General features: G+C 48.3%; 5 protein-coding genes across 5 annotated transcripts; all 5 read left to right on the plus strand.

The window, feature by feature from the left end:
* The first annotated feature begins 3,542 nt into the window (after positions 1-3,542).
* On the plus strand, positions 3,543-6,046 carry F4807DRAFT_421087 (RNA-binding domain-containing protein). Its single transcript, XM_047997551.1, has 4 exons — positions 3,543-4,041; positions 4,374-4,668; positions 4,731-4,967; positions 5,024-6,046. Exons 1-4 carry the CDS (start codon positions 3,839-3,841, stop codon positions 5,333-5,335), a joined length of 1,047 nt encoding a protein of 348 aa, XP_047855493.1. The 5' UTR covers positions 3,543-3,838; the 3' UTR covers positions 5,336-6,046.
* An 838-nt stretch (positions 6,047-6,884) lies between these two features.
* Positions 6,885-8,662, plus strand: F4807DRAFT_421090 (ArfGap-domain-containing protein). The gene is made up of 3 exons (XM_047997552.1): positions 6,885-7,223; positions 7,286-8,068; positions 8,145-8,662. The coding sequence occupies exons 1-3, from the start codon at positions 7,176-7,178 to the stop codon at positions 8,454-8,456; spliced, it is 1,143 nt and encodes a 380-aa protein (XP_047855494.1). The 5' UTR covers positions 6,885-7,175; the 3' UTR covers positions 8,457-8,662.
* Positions 8,663-8,974: 312 nt separating this feature from the next.
* On the plus strand, positions 8,975-10,661 carry F4807DRAFT_421095 (electron transfer flavoprotein, beta subunit). The gene is made up of 3 exons (XM_047997553.1): positions 8,975-9,120; positions 9,244-9,889; positions 9,979-10,661. Exons 1-3 carry the CDS (start codon positions 9,070-9,072, stop codon positions 10,059-10,061), a joined length of 780 nt encoding a protein of 259 aa, XP_047855495.1. The 5' UTR covers positions 8,975-9,069; the 3' UTR covers positions 10,062-10,661.
* A 121-nt stretch (positions 10,662-10,782) lies between these two features.
* F4807DRAFT_421099 (small subunit of carbamoyl phosphate synthase) lies at positions 10,783-13,272 on the plus strand. The gene is made up of 4 exons (XM_047997554.1): positions 10,783-11,084; positions 11,224-11,298; positions 11,351-11,639; positions 11,695-13,272. Exons 3-4 carry the CDS (start codon positions 11,436-11,438, stop codon positions 12,874-12,876), a joined length of 1,386 nt encoding a protein of 461 aa, XP_047855496.1. The 5' UTR covers positions 10,783-11,084; positions 11,224-11,298; positions 11,351-11,435; the 3' UTR covers positions 12,877-13,272.
* Positions 13,273-13,878: 606 nt separating this feature from the next.
* F4807DRAFT_459206 (uncharacterized protein) lies at positions 13,879-15,179 on the plus strand (the record flags this gene model as incomplete). The annotated part of the gene is made up of 2 exons (XM_048001322.1): positions 13,879-14,849; positions 14,921-15,179. The coding sequence occupies 2 exons, from the start codon at positions 13,879-13,881 to the stop codon at positions 15,177-15,179; spliced, it is 1,230 nt and encodes a 409-aa protein (XP_047855497.1).
* Positions 15,180-15,311: the final 132 nt, after the last annotated feature.

Consider the following 15,311-nt stretch of genomic DNA (forward strand, 5'->3'; position numbering starts at 1 on the left):
AAGACTTTACATACCTGCGCCAAATGGTAGCTATTACTTCATTGGTCCGTGCAGTAGTGCATCCTTGTCCGATCGGAACTCTACTTCTCAATTCCCCCTTTTGATCTACTTACCTCGAGGGCTTGCTGTAACTGATAGTGTGAAGACTCCTATTTAAGTCTACTGAGTTGTCTATATGTCAGGGCTAGTAACCGACAATGAAACAGTATGAAGTATTCACTATAGTACTCAACATGCATGATACATGAATCATGAAACCAAAGATTAGTTTAACTTGCCTAGGTGCCTAGTATACCTAGGTAGGGTAGATAGGGGTTATTAGTAGGCACTTGCCAGTGATATTTTATACCCAGCTACATAGCCAACCTGACGACAATGTGTACGCCATAGGTAAGATGTTTAAGGTATGTGCATTTTCAGCTCACAAGGCTCCATATGAACCAGCAAGATATCCCATTTCTATATAGACCATAGTGGTCTTGCGTCAGTAGAACTATAAGCATCCATCTATTGCTGATATTTACAACCCCTGAAATAACCACGATTATCTAGCACTGATCACATATCATCTACTACCAGGTGGCTTCTAAGTTTGTTACAAGTCACAATGAAAATCCAGGTATGTAGTGAGCTGTTTACATATTGTCCCCTCGAAATATACTGTCGTGTTTGACGAAAAGACGGACTCAAGCTGTCGACGATGAACCGGGAGAGTCCAGATGGGAATTGGTTGTAAACTAATAGCTAAGATAAAAGTTGAGTCTAGTAATTCTTACTACCAAATCTCTCCAAACTTTGGGTTATATCCCTAGTGTTAGCTTCTAATAATAGTCATAACAAATACATTAGAACTCTGATATTATAGTAAAATATGTCTATGCAATCTGAGAAACGTGGTGAGGTGGGGAACTTAGGGGCATACATAGCAGATTTAGCGCAGTCATAGTCAGGTAAGCTTAGATCTATGATCTTAGAAAGCACCTTATTTTCCTTGACATTTGTATGTATAGGTATCTGTTTTCGGTCGGAGAGAAAATAGGCAAATGGTACCATGCAATCAGACCCAAGTATCTTCGGTACACCCGATAGGTATCTACATGTTGACATTCTCTGGTAATGGTAATGAATACCAGCTTGGAACGTGGGAAATATTGAACACTACGACAGTAGAGTCCATTTCCCACGTGATGTGCACAGACTATGATTGGATGAAAACTTCCGAGCATGTACCGTAAGACAGGAGTCCCAGTATCCTCTAGATCCATTTCGTAGGGCATAGTTCTCTCCTAACTTACATAATAGATGGGTTAGTAGGTGGATGAAATCCATACATGACGGGACACTTGTCAGGACCATACGCTTGAATCTTTGGGCACGGCGCTAGACAAAAGTAGGTACCGTTTAGTTGCTAACTGCTGTTGTGCGCGATCGACTAGGTACCTGGTAAGTAGGTAGATATATGTACAGATGTATCAATAAATATTGTGACGAGTAGCTGGAGGCTAGGTAATTTGATGACTTCAGTCACTCTGCCATAGCCGGGCTGCAAAGTAACGTTGGGTTGAATTTTTTTGGTCGTCTGCATTTCTGAGGTGCCGGTGTTCTGGTAAGGCTGCTTGTTTGGCAATATTTCATGCACGCAACAGGAGCTAACAAGCTACCTAACCCAGCCGAAGACATCCGCAAAAGCCATGTGGACCAAAGCTAACAACGTGTTTGTCTACTGTGTTGTATGTAGTACCTCGCATATCGACACCTGAATGTGATATTAAGAAGACTCATTTACCGACGTAAGGCGTTGCTCACTTATTCGCTGAAAAGAGAACAAGACTTTTGGAATTGGCGACTGAGAGGCTTTTGTCTGCAAAGCACGGTGATAGGACATTTCGGCGTTTTCAAATAACCCGCCGGATTCAGCACGGCCTGCAAGAATTTGACGAATATCAGAAATTTTGTTTTCTTAATAGCGATGCGATTATAAGGGGCCAAAAAGGGGGAGGACGTTTTCTTTCAGGTTCTCTAGGATCATAGGTGAATGAGGCGTCTAAATAGTGAAGAAAGAAAGGGGTGCGTTTAGAAAAGTCCCTGCAGGGCTTCGTTTCGTCCCCATTGAGTGGCTCGATCATCGAAAACCCCGGAGACAAGGTTCTTTGAAAGCTTCCAGAATGTCAACCAACTTTATGACTGGATTCTAGTTCGCGTGCCTAGTATGGAAAGAAAAACCATCAATGAGAAACAAGGCCCTGACGTGATTCCATTTTTGGATGAACCGCGTGCGCGCACGGTAGCACAGGTGGATGTGCGAAAATGACTAACACGCCGGATTGTCTCTGGAAGCGTTTTTTTCGAATTTCAGCTGACAAAAAACGCGTCAAGCAAGCTTTGAGATGGCGTAATTTGCTATTTTCAATGCACCCCGAGCTTTCTGCAGAATCCAATTTCGACAATTCAGGCATCTTGCCGAGCTGGACCTTACCTAGGGTAGATGTCAGCACCGATCTACTTTTGCGTCTAAGCGCAGCCATTCGAATACGCGTATAAATTTAACGTAGATATTTCATGCAACCTAAGGAATTATCATCTGGTAGCTTCTCGGGAAGACCAAACTCACAACTGACAAGAAGGGTTATTCAGAGATATGTACACGTCTGGTACCTCTGACTTGAGAATATTAAATGTCATAGAAATCGTGAATGTTTAATAGATGGATAAATAAATGAATAATTAGAAAATTAAATAAACTAAGTCATAGGAAACAGCATCATAGGTTGATTATACTCGTGTGACTTGTTTGAAGGTTAAGGTTGGTACTTAGGTAAATATACATTTTAAGATACATATTTAAACCAATTGAATTGGATTGTTCTTTCTTAGTTTTTATCCTCAGGTATCGTTCATCGTAGAAGAGATAAAACTTAAAAAAGAGGTTGAAGGCAAGAACAACCTTGGAGCAGGCTCACTCTCATTTCTTTCAGACTTGAGCTGTGTGCACTTACCAGCTTTACCAAACCGATTGACGATTCTTTCCGCTTTCTACCTTTTTATTCCTGCCAGTCTCTGCCAGACCGCATAAACGTTTCCCTCCCACCTTTCAGTCCCTTCACCTTTTAACTTCTAACCGCCATTCGCCACGAAACCAAAACAAAACAACCCGCCACTTGTCAAGTTACCCCGTTCGTCCAACCCATACCGACATACCTAGAAACTACGAGCCTCCTATCTAGTACCTAGCCTTGGTAAGCTTCTTATTTATTTAAAATTTACTTTTTATTTATTTTTGCCCTGCATAGGCAAACCACTCCGCGATATAAAATTTACCGAGAGCTAATAATAACGTCATCAGGTCGCGCACTGAAGCTTTCCGGATCTTACGTTGATAGGTACTAGCTCACGCAATTTTGACGACAAGGTACGTACCCATAGTGACAGTGCTGACCCGCATATCCACTTCTTTCCCATTGGCCCATGCGCACCTGCCAAGCAATCTATATGCACTTCCCCCACACCTGCCGTAATTCTATCTTTTTCCTTGACCCACACAAGAAACAACAACCCTTAAAAAATTCTGGCCGCGTCCGTACATCTGGTCTCTCTTCCATTTCTTCTTCACACCTCTCAAATCCCATCAATCCTAAGCTCGTTGTGTCACAGTCAACTCAAACCCCCATCTCTTTCAATCTTCTCTAGGGCACGTAGCCACCCTATTCCTCCCCCGAAATTGTTCAAGAGTTCAATAGCTGAACCCGAACCCGAACGTCCTCAACGTTAACCATCGCTTTCCGTCAAGTCAACCAACCTACTTTCAACTAATCTCCCACCTAGAAAATCATCAATCACAATGGCCACCACCGTGGAGAAAGTTGCTGACGCTGCCGTCAACGACGTTACGAACGCTCTGAGCAATACCTCAATCACTGGCAAGGACGACAACAAAGATGCCGTCCACGCCAGCGCTGCCGAGGGTCGCCGCCTGTACATCGGTAACCTCGCCTACGCGACAACCGAGGGGGAGTTGAAAGAATTCTTCAAGGGCTATCTTGTGTAAGTTTTCCCTCAATCTCTTCTTTCTTCAGCTTCGCATAATACGCATCCATGCAAGCGATCAACAACTTGTGCTTGATTGCCTACGTGTTGACTCATACGGTCAATTATGGATCGCCTTGTCCCACCTGGGCACACCGACATGTTGAGCTTCGGCGTGTCTGCTCCTGTGGGGCTATGACAACAAGCAACCAGTATGATGATAGCAGGTGGTCTTATGAATTGTCACAATGGGCTGGGATTGTCTTGTGGCTAGTTCTGCTCTGCCCTTGCTAAGATCTACACTCCGCAAATGGCCTCTGTCGGTGCCTACGCTGACTTGTATCACATAGTGAATCCGTCTCTATCCCTAAGAACCCTCGCACCGACCGCCCTGTCGGCTATGCCTTCGTGGATCTTTCCACCCCTACTGAGGCCGAACGTGCCATTGCTGAGCTCTCCGGCAAGGAGATCCTCGAGCGCAAGGTTTCTGTTCAGCTTGCCCGCACTCCCCAGCCGGCTGGTGAGAAGGCTGAGGGTGCTACCAACGGCGATGCTGGTGCTGAGGGCTCTCGCCGTCGTCCTTCTGGTCGTGGCCGCGGCCGAGGTCGTGGACGTGCCGGTCGCGCTGGTCGTGGCGGCCGATCTGTATGTTCTACCTTATTCCATGCACCGGTGTGTATCTACAATTCAGCTAACATAGTATTCAGGATGGCGCCAAGGATGATGCCGCTACTACTGAGGCGGCCAACACTGGTGCTCCAGCCGACAATGAGGTTCTTCCTCTAACCGACATCACCAACAAGGCGGATACTGACAAGGCTGAGAAGACCGCGAAGAGAGGTCCTGCTCGTGAGCGCCGTGAGCGCGGACCCCCTGCTGACGGCATTCCTTCCAAGAACAAGGTCATGGTTGCTAACCTTCCCTACGACCTGACCGAGGAGAAGGTAAAGTTCATACGTGGAGTCCGAATTATTAAGAACATGTACTAACTTCTCAATAGCTGAAGGACCTCTTCCAGGACTACCAGCCTTCCTCCGCTAAGATCGCTCTGCGACCCATCCCTCGATTCATGATCAAGAAGCTACAGGCTCGTGGTGAGCCCCGCAAGGGTCGTGGCTTTGGCTTTGTCACCCTCGCATCGGAGGAGCTCCAGCAGAAGGCCGTCACTGAGATGAACGGCAAGGAGATTGAGGGTCGTGAGATTGCTGTCAAGGTCGCCATTGACAGCCCTGACAAGACTGACGAGGAAGCCAACATTCCTCAGGAGCATGAGACTAATGGCCAGCAGGAGGCTGCCCCGGCTGCCGCCTAAATGGCCTAGAAATATCTCGATGACGAAGCGGCTTAATTTCCCATGAGAGATGGATTCCGAACCACTATTGCTTATTTTACGGAACGTCTTATTTTATGCGTCGATCGAGATTACGTGACGAATTACGTCGGGGATGGCTTCTTTCTTTGAGTTCACCATAGTTACGCAAATGCGCCAAGGCAGCAGCATGACGTGGTCCCAGATATCGCCGGTAGCAAAGACTATCAAATAGTGTTTGCGTTTGGCTGGAGGACGTCTGGACCATCATGCTAGTTTTGGCACGTCCCCTTAATTCACGAATGACTTTGACAACCACCTCGAGCATTTTCACGGGTTGTACACTAGGTGGACAACGGAGGGGGTACGGTAGGCTCGGAAAAGTTCTCGCGAGCAGAATAGATACGATGATTACGGATTGATGATTCTACCTCTTGGACGTGACCTGATGATTATGGATGTATGAATTGTCTATGTGATTACCTAGTCACTAATTAGGGCTTATTAGTGAACTTGGAAGCAAATGCAAGTTGATAATGCCTAGTTAAGTATATTAGCCGGAGCTTAAAGTACCATGGATAGCATCCATCATATTTGGTGTACTAGGTAGACTGAACGAATGCCTACCTACCTATCGGAGGGGTCCCCTTTTTTGGACACTGTTATTCCATCATAATCAAAGTATACATAGTTACAAAAATCTAGCATCCTGTCTTCGGTATTGCGCCAGTATTTTCAACAAAAATAGTGCTAGATGCTTAAGATAATGGCTTCTTCACCATATATTCACATTGGCTCTTATTGCTAATTGCAACCGTGGCAACTAATTCAATAGAGTGGCTATACAAAACCGTTATTTTAGTCCAGTCTCAGTGACTAGACTACAAAAGAGTGGCTCTTATTGGTGGGACTGTTAAAACAACGGTATGATTACCTAATTAGCCACTTTCACTTGACTAAAGTCATGAGAGCCTCACCTTCCTTTCTATATATACAGTTCTGTCAATACTAGTTTGTAATTTTAACATTGTTTCAAGGCACTGACAGAGTGATTAGACCTTAGTAACCTAATAAGGTTAAATAAACAAAAGATTTTTAATATTTCTTTCTTGAAACCAGTGGCCAAGTGGTCAATACCTTAGGTAAGATTCAAGTGAACCTACTAAGGTAGCTGGTTCGACCCCCAGTGGGAGTAAAAGAAGAAAATCCAGAGAATAAATAATAATCCTCTTAGGAAGGCAAGTGCCTCCCTAGGGGGCCTGCCCTTTTGTATAATTTTCCCGGGACCTGACATAGTTTTAACCTTGGTCAGAGTGTTCAGTATTGACAGAGCAACTAATTCAATGCTACGGCTATTCTTTATCATAATATCCTATTGAAATACTGCTAATCCTATAAGACTGAAACTGATCTTTTCGGAGAGTCATCTGTTGGCACTTGGTAAGTGTGTCTACATTATGGTATAAGAGTGTCCAAAAATGGGGACCCCTCCCTTAGGTAGGGCAGGCTCAACTTGCCGGCCCTGGTTGGCGAAGAAAAGTGTTCATGGCCTTTTTTTTCTTTTTTTCCCTCTTCCCCCTTGTTGGTGCGTTAGGGACAAACGCGCTAAACCCTGAAACGGCTAGTGCAAACAATCGGCCTTGGCATCCGACATCCCTATTCTGCCAATCTTGATGATTATGCACCTGCATCAAGTGTATTGTTACCACGTAGTTGACTGTTGGTAAACCTAGCCTCGCATCCATTGATACCCGGATTTTGACAAAGTTTAAGTGACACCTGTCGCTGCTTTCTGTTCTTCGCTTAGAACGACATATAATCCTCCCTTAAACCACAGCCCATCATGGCCTCGAAAGCCATGTGGGAAGTTGATCCCGAAACTAGATCGAAAGTACGCGTCAACGTTCAATTAGCTGCTTATTGGATGCTTGCTGATCGTTTATACCACTTTAGCTGTTGGCTATTCAAAAGACGAATAATAATAACATCTGCTGCGATTGCAATGCCCCGAACCCACAATGGGCATCCCCCAAGTTCGGCGTCTTTATATGCCTGTCCTGCGCCGGTGTTCATCGGGGCCTAGGTGTCCACATCTCCTTCGTCCGATCCGTTACAATGGATGCCTTCAAGCAGGCCGAGATCGAACGTATGCGCCTCGGTGGTAATCAAGGGTGGAGGTCATTCTTCGAGCAGCACGAGGACACCAAGATGCGCGGCCTAAGCTGGGACGATGCTACTATCGCAGAGAGGTACAGCGGCGAGGTGGGCGAGGAGTGGAAGGAGAGACTAGGCGCTAAGGTAGAGGGGAAAGAATACGTACCCGGCGAGCGAAAACCTACACCCCAATCCTCTACCGGCACCGCGAAGCCCGCCCCGAAGCAAATCAGTAGGAGTGGAACACCTCTTCAGGGCGTGGCGACGAGCGGAAGCCGGGCAGCAAGTCCTAACCGGCCGGGTGTGAAGGCCAAGGTCGACGACGAGTACTTTGCGCGACTAGGAAAAGAAAATGCGTCTAGGTCGGCAGACTTGCCGCCCAGCCAAGGTGGCAAATACGCCGGATTCGGAAACACGCCCATGTCGCCTAAGAGCGGCAGCGGAGGAGGACTTCCTGATTTCTCGGACGTGCAGAAGGACCCCGTGGCCGCGCTGACGAAAGGTTTCGGCTGGTTCACATCGACAGTAAGCAAGACAGCGAAAGGATTCAACGATGATTTCATTCAGCCCACGGCTAAGCAGGTGAGAAAGCGGTGTTCACCTGCTTAAGCGCGCGAACATGCGAGGAATTTAGTTGCTAACGACGAAACACGAACAGATCTCAGAATCAGAATTTGCAGCACAGGCGAGAGCAACGGCAGGGAACGTAGGCAAGGCAGCACAGGCTGGCGCAATGACGGCACAGGAACGATTTAACCAGTTCGTCGAGGGGTCTAATGGTCAGGGCCAGAGAGGGGCCCCGATCGACGAGAGTAAGAAGGCTTTCTGGGACGACTTCTCCGCCGTGGCGGATCAGCGACACGGCACCGGCCCTAAGTATAGCTCCGTCGGAACGTCAGCCATGGGTAGGGGCGGTAATAAGAATGCGTCGACGCCGGCCAAGAAGGACGATGAGTGGGACGATTGGTAATGATGTGATGAGCTAGGGTTGGTGACAAGTAGGCATAGGTGCATAGGTGAGTGAGGTGCTTATATGATTATCGTGGTGTACGAACTATACCTCTCAATGACAGATACGATGCAAGCTGTACAATTATGTCACCTAGATGGAGTTTTGGGTAGCGTCTAGTATAAATATCTATGTTTATTAGAATCAATAAAGGGGTTTAGAATGTCCTTTTGCTTTTTTTATCACTAAGGTTTAACGTTAAGCTGCTGCAATTACTAACATCACTTTATTTGGGGGAAGAGAATCGAATAATTGCAAGCTACCTATTAAATGTTCTGTATATATGTAGATAATACATATGTATACTACATACCTAGTTACCTAATATCATAATACGAATGTTGACATCGTCTCGGTTTATATTCCGTATGTAAAAAGGGTTTATAGACATCACGTGGTCCACTATCTGCTTAGCCGAGGCTTTCTAAGTGGGAGCGCGGCTACCGCCGGTTTCGGTCGCGGATTTTCGTCATTGAACGGAATTGTATTCCGAAGTTAGACGAGTAGAATAAGCTTCAGCTCCCGCGCATTTTCTTGCTTTCACAAGACATCCAGCAAAAGCTGCGAACGAGCCATGTCTTCACTTCGCATCCTCGTACCCATAAAACGGGTCATTGACTACGCGGTAAGGTCCAATCAATTGCAATTCCTACTCGAAATGGACACCGGAGAAGAGAAGATTAAAAAAAAAGAGAATGGAATAGAGAAGAGATGGTTAAGCTGACAGTCGAGTTTTCGAGGTTCGTAGGTCAAGCCGCGCGTCAACAAGGCGCAGACGGGCGTCGAGACGGCCGGCGTCAAACACTCGATGAACCCGTTCGACGAGCTCTCGGTCGAGGAGTCGGTGCGGATCCGCGAGAAGAAGTCGGCGCCGGGCGGCGTGGAGGACATATGCGTGATCTCGGCGGGGCCGGCGAAGGCGGCGGACGTGCTGCGGACGGCGATGGCGATGGGCGCGGACCGCGGCATACACGTCGACGTCAAGGAGGGCGAGGAGCTGGAGCCGCTGAGCGTGGCGAAGCTGCTGAAGGCGGCGGTCGAGAAGGAGAAGAGCAACCTCGTGATCCTGGGCAAGCAGAGCATCGACGACGACGCGGCGCAGACGGGCCAGATGCTGGCGGGGCTCCTGGGGTGGCCGCAGGCCACGCAGGCGAGCAAGGTGACGTTTGCGAAGAAGGGCGACAGTGTCGAGGTCACGAAGGAGGTGGACGGCGGCGTCGAGACGGTCCGCGCCAAGCTGCCCATGGTCATCACGACGGACCTAAGGCTCAACGAGCCCCGCTATGCGAGCTTGCCGAATATCATGAAGGCGAAGAAGAAGCCGCTCGTCAAGATGAGCTTAAGCGATTTGGGGATCGCGAATGAGAGGAGGTTGAAGATTGTTAAAGTTACTGGTACGCTTTTCCCCCTTTTTGCTATTTTATAGTTGACGGCCTAGGGTCTGTGGGTGGAAGTAATATGAGATGCTGACTTCTTGCCACAGAACCGGCGCCGAGACAGGGAGGTGGCAAGGTTGAGGATGTTGATGGCCTGGTCTCGAAGTTGAAGGAGTTGGGCGCTATATGATAAACGAATGAAACATTTACTCCGAGACTATAACGGCCATCGGCTGTTGATGCCTATACAGAGGATGAACCTAGCTATGTAATTGCTATGGATCTGGCTACGGATAACGAAGCGGCATAGGTACTCTAACCCCCTGATGGCTATTAGCCACGGGGTAAGTTTTAGAAAGCCGCAAACTTGTTATAAAACCTCAAGATACGTTTTCGATCGTGGCGTCTAAGTTGACTAAGTGCTAAATCCCTCCCAATCCATATACGGCCGTCGACAGTTTAATGATCATACTCTCTTCCTGAGGAAGTCAAATTTACTCAAGTTTAATTAGGTAATAAGTAATACCTAAGGTAGGTATTAAGCGGCGAGCAATGCAAAGCATGACGGAATCATGAAGAATTTCACGACAATAGAACCAATCGCAAGGAATTGCTTTTTACCTACCCGTGGTATCAATTGGGCGAATAAATAGGTATGCATCGCATGACTAACCTTGGAATACGACGATTCGTTGTGACATTGTAATTGTAGTATGTAACTGTATGCGCCCTCTCGTTAGCGACGCTATTTACAGCGTCGTTGTGGTATTTAAGGCTGGGGTTTAGTGACTTTGATAGGCCGAAAACGGCCCATGACAATTTTTTTTTCTTTTGGGGACGATGTAGATAAGGTAGTGGCAGAGCGGTATCACTGTGTGTAACCATGTAATGAATCGTTTCTGATTGGCCCGCTGGACTATTATTATGGAGAAACTATATAGCTTAGCAGATTCGGAAACCAGTGAGATCGAAACCGCCGCTTTAGTTCCCCGCTAAGATTCAGAAAACATAATTTTTTTCCCTTTCTTTCCCCAATCCTCCTTTAAGACCTGACGGTATTCCCCATTTCACCTCTCACTAGCTCCTATTCATATTCCTCTGACTCCTAATCTCTCAACCCAATTGAGTTGATCTTTTACTTCTCAAGCCAATTCTGGTTGCAAATATCACAGTTGCCCTTATGAACGGGCGCTCGTCAGTCTTCACATCACAGGTACGTTCCATGTTCTTATGTTCTTTGAAGGATGACTTCATAGGGATGTCCCACCTGTTTGAATCATAGAGAAAAAAACACATCACAGAATTCAATACCCATCCTTGCGTCCCACACCACCACTCACCACTATCAGAAGGACAACTCCTATCCCTCGGTATCACTTTAGTCATGGCTTTTGCTAACACTTTATCTTTGCAGGATTATATCTCTGGTTTGTCTAACACCACAAACTGATTCACCGCTTTCGACTAACACAATTCTAGACCACTTGTGGCGGTCTCTCTCCGCTTAAGGGGGCCATTGAATAATTTCTCCAGCTCTAACCCTTTCCTTTCACTTTAGAACATCATGTTCTCACGACTAGCCACCAGGGCCACGAAGCCAGCAGCACCTTTCAGTGCTGTTGGGCTCTCGTCCCGAGCCCGATTCCTCTCTACCTCCGGTAGCTTCGCCGCCCAGGCTGCCCAGGGTAGCAAGGGCAGGCTGATGCCCCAGACCCTATCCGGGGGTACAAAGCCTGCCTCTGGTATGGAGGCTACACTTACGATTCGAGTATGTTACAGCCGTTGCTGGCTTGGATATTTGTACTGTGCTGACTAGGACGAAGGATGGACCTATCTTCCACGGAACAGCTTTCGGGGCTAACTCGAACATCTCCGGCGAGGCCGTCTTTACAACATCCCTCGTTGGCTACCCGGAGTCGATGACTGACCCCTCGTACCGCGGCCAGATCCTCGTCTTCACTCAGCCATTGATTGGGAATTACGGCGTGCCCTCCGGTGTGCGTGACGAGTGGAATCTGTTGAGACACTTCGAGTCACCCCATATTCAATGCGCGGGAATTGTTGTGGCTGATGTTGCCGAGAAGTACAGCCATTGGACTGCCGTTGAAAGCTTGAGTGATTGGTGTGCCCGAGAAGGCATTCCTGCGATCTCAGGTGTTGATACCAGGGCCATTGTTACCCACCTCCGAGAGCAAGGTTCTTCTCTTGCCAGGATCTCAGTTGGTGACGAGTACGATGCAGATGAAGATGAAAGCTTCATCGACCCTGGCCAAATCAACCTCGTGAAAAGGGTCAGCACCAAAGCTCCCTTTGTGGTAGAAGCCCATAACCCCAAATACCACATTGCCCTGCTCGATTGCGGTGTTAAGGAGAACATCCTCCGAAGCTTGGTGAACCGCGGAGCCAGCGTCACTGTGTTTCCCTACGATTTCAAGATCCAGAAAGTTGCCGACAACTTTGACGGGGTGTTCATTTCTAATGGCCCTGGTGATCCGACGCACTGCCAATCTACTGTACACAACCTGGCGGTACTGATGGAGACCTCTCAAGTACCCATCATGGGTATCTGCTTAGGTCACCAACTGTTGGCCCTGGCTACTGGAGCTCAGACCATCAAGCTGAAGTATGGTAACCGGGCTCACAATATCCCGGCTCTAGATATGACGACCGGACAATGCCACATCACGAGCCAGAATCATGGATATGCTGTTGATGCCAGCACTCTCGGAAGCGAGTGGAAGGAGTACTTTGTCAATCTTAATGACGGTAGTAACGAGGGTATGCGCCATGTTTCTCGACCGATCTTCTCGACCCAGTTCCATCCCGAGGCCAGAGGTGGCCCCATGGATAGCGCTTATCTATTTGACAAGTATATCGAGGATGTGATGGCTTTCAAAGCCTGCCAGACTGTTTACAAGGACAACCGGCCATCCCAATATATGCTTGACATCTTGAGCAAAGAACGAGTTGGCGTTCAGCCAGAACCTTTAGCGAGTGCCGCTTAGTGGTTCACATATGTAGCATGCAAATATCATTGATTTAAACTGGTCGGAACAGGGATGCGTTTTCCAAGATTTAACGTGGCATTTTATGACAAATTACAAGCAATATACTTTCGTTCTAATATCAATATTCCTCTGGGGTAGATTGTCCTATCAACCTCTTGATCGTATGGTTACCTAAATGCAGTCAACCCTATTCATGCCAAAACATATAACCAAATTCGATGTACGCTGAGATTATTCATGAACAGCTTTAGTTGTATGAAGAATTCATACTGGATTATGAAACATCTAACAATAATCACTTGATGGAGAACTTATTCCGGACTCATGATGCGGCATTCGCCTCAAATGGCGTGGTGGTCCCATTTCCTCCTATTTATACTAACGCGAGACGGCACATGCCGATCCCCATACTGTTAAAATATGCTGTCAAGTATATTTCTCAATCGTCTTTGTGAGTGATTAGAATAGCAAGTGTCAGTATAAATCTCGTTTGCCCTAATAGTCGCCAACTCGAAGGATTACATACCTAGGGTATTACATTGTTTCGGTTACGTTGCCACTTGAGCGACAACACATGATATTTGTCATACTCCTGTACCCCATACAAAATACTCGGGTACCTATTGAGGCTGAAGCGGTATCGACCGTTTCTTATAAACATCGTCTCATTTTCATGCACCGCTATGAATATGCGATGAACAATGGCGTTTGGGCCATTTCCCGGCCTCGACAAAACGCCTGGTATGATGGTCAGGAGACTTGATCTTCAGTTAGGAGAATATATCTACCTACTCCGTTATGGTCCTCAAAGTGCCGGTTCCTAGGTAAAATGAGCCGTATAAGGTGTAAGGTATCTGAGAATCAATCAAAGCGAAATGTATCACAAATTTCTGAATAGCTTAAGCACTTGTGCCTCTCAGCATCCTACCTCCTACTCTACCGAGCTATTACTGGGCGATGGATTACACAGAACAACTAATATGGTCGTGCTACGGCATAATGGAGCTCGATAGCCGCGAACACGACCGGCACCGCCCCCACGTTTCTGCGAAGCCCGAAGACAACTTCGTCATAGGGATCTCTGGATGCACCTCCGCCGGCAAGACAACGCTTGCTCTCCTGCTAGACGTCGTACTGCGAGAAGCGGTCTGTCGTATGGTATCCAATAACCGAGAACACAACCTCGTGCTCCCTCCGCACACCGCCATCATACACCAGGACGCATATTTCTTCAAAGATGGTATAAAAAGGGGTCCGATGGTCCCGGTGCAGCCTCTGTGGCCGGAGGACAAGCTGGTCGTGAGTATGACCGGCCCGGACGACCCACCTATACTGGTAGAGGACCGGGACCGCGTCGGGAGTTGCGATATCGAGCTCCTCACGAAACACATCGACGAGCCAGACGAGAACGCAAGGGCTAACGTGCCGAACCCGCGGTTCCTAACGAATCTTCAAAACCGCGCGCAAACACAAGCACGAGGAGATGATGAGCTAGAGCTAGAACGAGATGACATCTCCCCAGCGGCCGCCGCAGCCGCGGACGAACTTTCCCCCGAAACCCTCGACGCAGCCGTCGAAGCCATGCGCGACGCGTTCCGGCGACACTTGACGAACCCGTCCCCGACCCCGACCCCTGATATCGAGCGCATCCGAATAGACGACGACGACCCCGGCGTCCCCATCGTCGTCCCCTACCGGTTCACCGTCGCCGAAGGCTTCACGCTGTTCGCGCGGGACCCGGACCACGACCCGATCGGGCGGGTATCTCCGTCTTCCGACGCCGAGGCGGTCGCGCTGCGCTCGCTGCGACGCGCGCAGGACCGCTTCGATGTCCCGCTTTTCTTGCCCGTGGACCGCGACGAGGTTAGGACGCGCAGGTTTAAGAGGGAGAGGTACACGGATGCGCCGGAGGGCGCGAGGAGGCCTGGGGAGCTGTGGAAGAGTGGGGGGTATTTCGAGATGGTTGCTTGGTGAGCTTTCTCCTTAGTTACTATGTATGTATGTATCGCACACCAACCATGCTGATATATCGCGACGAAAGGCCGCATTACGAACGCTACCACCAACATATCCTGCCCCATCTGGCCGCGGCGTATTCCAGCGACGAGGCGTTCAGGCAGCGCGAGCACGGGCGCCCGTGGTGCGCGATGAACGCCTGGGAGCGGGATCCCCGCGTCAACGGCGTCCATGTGCGACCCGTGGCCGTACGTTCGCTTGACGAGACTTTGCTATGGGCGTCCTCGGTTGTTGGCGCCGCGCTGGCTGCGAGGCAGTTGCAGGATCGCGATCCCGGTTCGTAGGGGCTGGAACAGATCATATTTTCTATTCATCTTAGTGCTTCTCTTTTCTACCGGCCGTATATAAGCTGGCGCGAGTCATATCTGGATTAGGTACCTGTACATATACACGCCTGGTTAGAGGATACTATGTAG

This window comes from Annulohypoxylon truncatum (genome assembly GCF_022578515.1).
Source record: "Annulohypoxylon truncatum strain CBS 140777 unplaced genomic scaffold F4807scaffold_11, whole genome shotgun sequence".
Classification (NCBI taxonomy): Eukaryota; Fungi; Ascomycota; class Sordariomycetes; order Xylariales; family Hypoxylaceae; genus Annulohypoxylon; species Annulohypoxylon truncatum.